Source organism: Bombyx mandarina, chromosome 17, assembly GCF_030267445.1.
Source record: "Bombyx mandarina strain Sakado chromosome 17, ASM3026744v2".
Lineage (NCBI taxonomy): Eukaryota > Metazoa > Arthropoda > Insecta > Lepidoptera > Bombycidae > Bombyx > Bombyx mandarina.
Window position 1 is genome coordinate 8586984 of NC_143223.1, and position 7995 is coordinate 8594978.

The 7995-nt window shown below is 36.0% G+C and overlaps 2 protein-coding genes across 2 annotated transcripts; one reads left to right on the top strand and one right to left on the bottom strand.

Annotated features, from left to right (window-relative positions):
• Positions 1 to 4368: 4368 nt before the first annotated feature.
• LOC114240726 (polyglutamylase complex subunit TTLL1) lies at positions 4369 to 5670 on the top strand. The gene has a single exon (XM_089734353.1). The coding sequence runs from the start codon at positions 4369 to 4371 to the stop codon at positions 5668 to 5670; it is 1302 nt and encodes a 433-aa protein (XP_089590479.1).
• A 98-nt stretch (positions 5671 to 5768) lies between these two features.
• LOC114240727 (polyglutamylase complex subunit TTLL1) lies at positions 5769 to 7044 on the bottom strand. The gene is given in 2 exon segments (XM_089734461.1): positions 5769 to 5883; positions 5885 to 7044. Coding segments are annotated over 2 exon segments (1275 nt in total).
• Between the last annotated feature and the right edge of the window lie 951 nt (positions 7045 to 7995).

Consider the following 7995-nt stretch of genomic DNA (forward strand, 5'->3'; position numbering starts at 1 on the left):
TGAACTAAGGGTAAGCAAAAATATACTGTTAAGAGCTAACCGGAGTTGAGAGCTCGTTTGTTTTTTTTTATCGCTTAGATAGGTGGACGTGCTCAAACTCACCTGGTGTTAAGTGGTTACTGGAGCCCATAGACATCTACAACGTAAATGTGCCACCCACTTTGAGATATAAGTTCTAAGGTCTCAAGTATAGTTACAACGGCTGCCCCACCCTTCAAACCGAAACGCATTACTGCTTCACGGTAGAAATAGGCAGGGTGGTGATACCTACCCGTGCGGACTCATAAGAAATTGTATTGTTTAACGGTTGGCCCATACTTCAAACTGGAAAGCGTGACTACTTCGCGCCCAAATAGACAAGACGGTGTGCCTAGTTTACATTAGTGTCGGTGTTAATGTTTCGGTTCTTTCTAGGTCATCACTACAAGTTGTCAAGATCTCAATTTTAACAGTAAATATGTCTTACTCATAAGTTAAGAAGTTTTTGGGTTAGTTTTATGAAACGGAAAATTTGATATAAATTTTATTGTGTAAATGTAATTATGGTCTACTACGTGCGAATCTTAGTTTTTTTCTAAATATATGGGTAACAAGTGTAAAATAATGACTTCTGGTTTTAAATCTAACTTCTAACGATCTTACTAAAATTAGTGTCTGTATCAGTCTATTTCGATGATGAAAAGTTCCTCCAGTGCATTTTAAATTATCGTCTTAAGGCGATCTAGGAGAAATTCTCATTTATTAATTCATTATTTGATTCATTCTTACCAATTTAAATGGACTCCGGTAATCTAATAAGATCAAGTGTACCTCGTCATATTTTATACATATATCAACAAAAAGGTGTAACTGGCCACATATAACTATATATACGTATTAATAACATACGGGCCGATAAATAGGTCGTATTGAATAATAAAATCCATTTCTATCAATGCTCCCGTATTGGCACATTCTCTTACACTCAAAGGGCTTATTAAGACGCAAATATCAGATTCAAAGGAAAATTACGTATTGATCTCTCATACACGGAAGTAATTCATAGAAATCGTGAATACGATTGGAAACGACGAAAGCGGAAACGTCGGAAATTGCACCCAATGGAAGGTGGTCCTTACCATTGACTCGAAAATTCTGGAATTTCACAGGAATCCTCCAGGAACGTTTTTAATTAAAGAGTTAACGGGATCATTTATCTAAAGAATATACTAATAAAATATGAATCATTATTTGTGAATAAAAAATTCTACACAGCCGTCCGCGGCTTAATAAGCAGGAGGCTCCACGGTAGGAACTTAACATTGACTGGACCATGAACTCCTACGTCTGTCTAAGTAATGAAAAATGCGTAGTGTACTCATGGGAAGTAATATGATTATCCACTATACTTTTCTTATTGCCCTTGTGTGCATACAAGCATATGGCTTACCTGATGGTGAGTGGTTACCGTCGCCTATGGACTACAGAAATGACAGTGGCAGAGCCAAGCCGCTCCCTATCGTAGTTTGGATCCTGAGACATGTACCACATTTTTAGATACACACGTATCTACAGATATTGAAAATGATTAAGGAGTGAACTCCATAATGATGGGACCCCAGATGGTGGGACTTCGCCAGGCGCATCAAACCTGCCCTTTACATTCTTATATAGCGTTCACGTTTGCTCTATCAAACACATAACCTTTAAGAAGAATAATAATCCTAAAATGGAACATCAGCTGATGACAATACTACTAAGTAATCAGATATTCCTGAATAGTAATAATAATACAACGAGTAATTGATATTATACATTGCTTATCATAACGAATAACAACATTGAAATGAGATGCATTTTCTAAATGAAACGGCAGCCTCAAATAGAATGTCAACACAGCATTCGAGCTCTACTTAGCGTAGACGTATCGCTACGAGCCGCACGTAGCAATTAGCTACGTACTCGCGACGAATATCAACTAGGACGCGACGCTTAACGAAGGTATTTAAATTTGTTTGATGAAGTAGAATTCAAATGGTATAATGATTGTTCATTTATTTCACGCCAAAGAGAGTTTGTTAAAGTAAATGACAAGCAGTACTATTTTGTCATTATAGATGGGGTTTTTTTGTCTTCAAAACTTCTCATTGTAATCACTCGCCTCTGATACCTACTGTTGCTACTCAGTTGGCGGTCACAGCATGACCACAACCAACCTTATAAGCCTCTTGGTTAATAATCACTACACTTGGATTCATTATTCAAAAGTTATTGTGCTTGTGATCCAATGGAATCCAACGGAATGTGTGCCTCTCATGAAAGGAATAGCAAGTTAAAAACTGGTTGGATACCACTTTATTTCATGCGTGTTTTATTGTGTATGTAATTTTCATTCCATTCTAAGTGGTCATAATATACTGACATTGAGAAAAATGGAGCTCATGTCTCCTAAAATAAATTAAATGTAAAAAAAAAAAACTTTTTTTTATCACCAGGCTATAGACGTCCTCTGCTACATACAGACCTCCCTCGAGGCTCACCATAATAATCGGTCCTACACGACTTGTATCCAGCGGACTTTTTCTATCTTTATCAAGTCATCGGTCCATCTTGCGGGTCCTACCAGTTCCTACTGAGGTCACAAAAGAACTTTTCGGCCCCAGCGACCATCTGCACTGTTCAATTTTCATATCAAATGGCCAAAAACCAGCTAATACAGGGAATTTTCGACTTTGCGCATTTATCTTTTTTTTTATTGCTTAGATGGGCGGACGAGCTCACAGCCCACCTGGTGTTAAATGGTTACTGGAGCCCATAAACATCTACTACGTAAATGCGCCACCCACCTTGAGATATAAGTTCTAAGGTCTCAAGTAGAGTTACAGCGGCTGTCCCGCCCTTCAAACCGAAACGCATTACTGCTTCACGGCAGAAATAGGCAGGGTGGTGCTATCTACCGGTACGGACTCACAAGAGGTCCCACCACCAGTATGAAACACTTTCAGATCCGTGGACTTTACTCATCGGTTATGCTCGGAAAAAAAATATTTTCACTAAATTTAAATTAGGCAGCGGCTTGGCTCTGCCTCACACATTGCTGAAGTCCATGGGTGACGGTACCTACCCGCGCGGACTCACAAGAGGCCCTACTACCAGTAAAGTTATCTTGCCGAGTCTTCAAAAATTAAACTGAACAAAAATAATATTGTATGCACTCGTGTTAAAAAACACCTTAACATTGACTTCTCAGCCAATTAAAGTCCACTCTAATATATGGGGAGCCTGTTTTGCGGCAAGAAATATCTTTATAGTATTGCGGACGCATTAAGACAACAATTTACTCGTTCATTAGATTCAACTAATAAAAAACCCATTATCAAACATTTGATGTAACAACAATAATAATTATGAATATTTTTATGGCTGTAGGCGGGTAAATAAATTTCCGGCCCGTATAATATTTTCCTATAACTTATAACAACATTCCAGAGAAAACAGGATTAAAAAATTTAAAAATAAAAACGTACATACGAACATTGAAGATCTTTAAATGAATAGAAAGGTTCATAATTTGTCGTAAGATATCGTGAATTTTGAATTGTGCCTCAACGATTTTGACTAGAACAAACAACTTGGGAAGATCTTTCAATAAATAGAAAATTTCATGATTTGTCGTAAGGTATTGTGAATTTTGAATTGTGCCTCCACCGTTTTTTAATACGCCTTTATTAGCCTCAGACGTATGTATATTTGTAACGGAATCTTTGAACATGATTTTGACCCCCTTCAAAACGTCGGATTAACTCGAAATTATACTTATTAAGGACCAATGATAACTGAATATTTAAAAAAAATTGTAAAAATTGAAATTCAACTAAAAAATGAAAAATAAATACCTACAGTTTAAAAAAAAGCTAACAAAATACGCTTTTATAGAAAATCCAACTAAAAAATAGAAAATAAATTTTAATAAAATTTATTTGATTTTTAAAATGATTTTATTGTAAAAAAGCGTGGGATGCTTTACAGGATATTATCAAAATAGCCCTTCTACTCATATCTGTTCATAAAATATTTATAACTAACTGCTCATACAATGCACCCCACGCTTTTTTTACAATAAAACCATTTTGTCTTACACTATTTTTAATTCAAATTTTTTAAAATTTATTTTCTATTATATTTTTTAGTTGGATTTTCTATAAAAGCGTATTTTGTTAGTTTTTTTAAACTATTAGGTATTTATTGCATTAAATGTAACTAGTGATTATATTCTCTTTGATTTGACTTGATAAGGAATTGACGTGTCGTAAATTTTGACGTTTATCATACTGATTTTTTTTCCTATTTTTGTAGTATCGTTTTATTTTCTACAATGATTTTGATATAATGGCACAAGAAATCAAAAGAATTTCTCCATCCATTCACAGAAAGCCTTCACCGTCAAACATGGAAAAGGGAAAAGTAACTTACTGCACAGATTTGGAGAAATCTGTGATCATCAGCAACTTCGAGCGACGAGGATGGGTCCAGGTAGGCCCAGAAGATGAATGGAATTTTTACTGGTCTTTCACTCAAAACTGCCGCAACATTTTTAGTATCGAAAGTGGATACAGAATGAACGACAACCAAATGATAAATCACTTCCCTAACCACTACGAGCTGTCTCGTAAAGATTTATTAGTAAAAAATATCAAAAGATACAGAAAAGAACTTGAAAGGGAAGGCAATCCTTTAGCTGAAAAAACGGATTTGGTGCTCCCAAGCGGGCAAGTTGTCTCGCGATATTTACATTTAGATTTTATACCAGTCACTTACGTTTTGCCTGCCGACTACAATATGTTTGTCGAAGAATACAGAAAGTCTCCGCAAAGTACGTGGATCATGAAGCCTTGTGGAAAATCTCAAGGGGCGGGAATTTTCTTGATCAATAAACTTTCCAAACTGAAAAAGTGGTCGCGGGAAGCGAAAACTCCTTTCCATCCTCAACTCAGCAACAAAGAAAGTTATGTAATATCTCGATACATCGACAACCCTCTTTTGATTGGCGGCAAGAAATTTGATCTGAGACTTTATGTACTCGTGACATCGTTTCGACCACTGAAAGCGTATCTGTTTCGACATGGCTTCTGCAGATTTTGTACAGTGAAATATGACACTAGCGTTACTGAACTCGATAACATGTACGTGCATTTAACGAATGTCAGCGTTCAAAAACACGGAGGGGATTACAACAGCTTACACGGCGGGAAAATGAGTATTCAGAATTTTCGCTTTTATTTAGAAGGGACTAGAGGACGGGCTGTTACCGAAAAGCTATTTGCAGACATGCAATGGTTGATTGTTCATTCACTCAAAGCGGTAGCTCCTGTAATGGCCAATGATAGGCATTGCTTCGAATGTTATGGCTACGACATTATAATTGACAATACTCTGAAACCTTGGCTAGTGGAAGTAAACGCTTCGCCATCTCTGCAATCGACGACTCATAATGACAGAATACTAAAGTACAAATTGATTGATAATATTTTCTCAGTTGTCGTGCCCCCTGACGGGATTCCCGATGCTAGATGGAATAAAATACCTACTACCGAAGCGCTTGGAGACTTTGATCTACTAATCGATGAAGACCTTATGGAAAAAGAAGACATGAATACGCGTTTTTGTAAATTTCAACGAGTCAAGCAATAAATTCTGTGATTTATATTTATAGTTAATATTATACTGAAAATCAATTAATAAAAATAGTTTCAGTTTATTATATTTATATAAAATGTCAGTTTGTGCGTTCATTTACTACAATTTCGTAAGTCTTGTTCGTTTTTGTGCATTAAATCTTCATCTATTAAAATCTGAAAGTCCCCCAAAGCCTCTTCTGTGGGCGTTTTATTCCAACGCGCATCGTATTCCATCTGGTGGTAAAACAACAGAGAGTATGTCTTCCATTAATTTGCGTTTTAATATTCTGTCATTTGCCGTTGTGGCAATCATCGACGGTGACGCATTGACTTCTATTAGCCACGGCTTCAATTTGTCATCAATAATTATGTCGTAGCCATAACATTCAAAACAATGACGATCATTCGACATCACTGGTGCCACAGCCTTCAAAGAGTGCACTATTAACCAATCTATTTGCTCAAACAATCGTTCTGTCACTGGTTTGCCTCGCGTTCCTTCTAAATATAGCTTTAAATTCTTTAGGCCTAACTTTCCTCCGTGTTGGCTGTTGTAATCATTCCCATGTTTTTGTACACTTACGTTAGTCAAATGCACGTACATGTTATCGAGCTCAGTAACGCTAGCATCGTATTTCATAGTACAAAATCTGCAAAACCCCCGCCGAAACATATAGGCTTTTAAAGGTCGGAAGGATGTCACAAGAACGTAAATCCGCAAATCGAATTTCTTTCCTCCGATCAAAAGCGGATTATCTATGTATCGTGATATGACAAAAGTGTCTTTACTCGTGAGATGATGCTGCAAATATTTTTTCGATTCCCGTGACCATTTTTTTAGTTTTGACAGTTTGTTTATAAGGAAAATTCCAGCGCCTTGGGATCTGCCGCACGGTTTGATTATCCAAGTTGTTTGTGGGAATTTCCGGTATTCTTCTACGAAAATATTGTAATCTGAGGGTAAAACATACGTCAGGGGAATTAAATCTAAATACGAATATCGGGTGATGACTTGGCCACTGGGGAGTTTCACATCCGCTTTTTCCGCAAGTGGATTGCATTCTCTCGCTAAATCTTTTCTGTATCTCTTTATATTTTTCACGAGTAAATCTTTTCGCACTAATTCGTAATGATTGGGGAAATGATTTGTCAACTGATGATCATTTAGCCTTATTCCGATGTCGGCGTTGAATAAATTTCTCGAGTTCAGCGTATTTGCCCAATAAACGTTCCAGTCGTCTTCTGAAGAAACTCGCTTCCATCCTAGCAGTTCGAAACTGCTTATTACAATTGAATTATCGAAATCAGTACAAAACTTAAGAATTTTAAAACCCGTTGAAGTGTTGCGGCCATTGGTATAAGAAGGTTTTCTAGACTGGGCAGCCATGGGTTGTTTATTGTATATTTTAATGAAATGTAGTTTTCATGTAACTAATTCAATGTAAAAATAAATAAACGCTTTCGCTTCGTGACCACCTCGTTTTCGCAGGTTGACATAAACGATTTCTAAACGCTGTCATTGTCAATCATAATTATCATTCAAAATTAAAAACAATTTTAAAACCATAGACCTTTAAAACTTACTTAATATGACTTATGACTTCTAATGGTACCGCTTCGTACTTTGGACATTCTAGCAAATCATAGACAGCTTTTTGCACCACTTTTTTTAAAATTAGATTTTTGCAATTTAGCACATAAATAATTCAGAGAGTACTCGTAGTAAATTATAATAGTAAAATTATTAATTTAGGTAGTTGTTATGCAACGTAATTTTATTCATCTTTAAGATTGATATTCTAGTTATATACCTACTCATTGCCATCTAACCAAAATTATTTAGATATCCATTTTTTACCTATTTACCGATTATTATCGACAGCTATAGTCTTCTAAAAAAAGAGCATTTCGTGGGTATAGTAGATTTCTTCTTCTCATGTTCTTTTCTATATCCCTCACAAGGTGTACGCAAATTTTTATGTCGATCGATTGGGTAGTTAAGTCGTGAAAGCATACAAAGCATAACAAACAAAAAAACTGACAATTCATGTGGAGCCTTGAGCTAAATGTTATATGTTGTATTTATACCACCATATTTTATGTTCTCTAGTAATTAACATTAAAATACATTAACTACAGTACCCTGAATTTAGCTTATTGTTGGTATTATGGATCCAAAATAGAAGCAACCTCACAGATTTCGCTAGCTAGCTTTCTAATTATAGTATAATATTCGGCTGCAATACGTTTTGAGCCTGTATCAATGACCAATGCCCACTATGAAGAAATCGCATAGAATAAATATATCAAACTTGGTAATGCCGTATGTTGAGCACGC

Bases quoted from the DNA above. Each gene is read 5' to 3' on its own strand.
- LOC114240726 (XM_089734353.1), top strand. From the start codon at position 4,369: ATGGCACAAGAAATCAAAAGAATTTCTCCATCCATTCACAGAAAGCCT.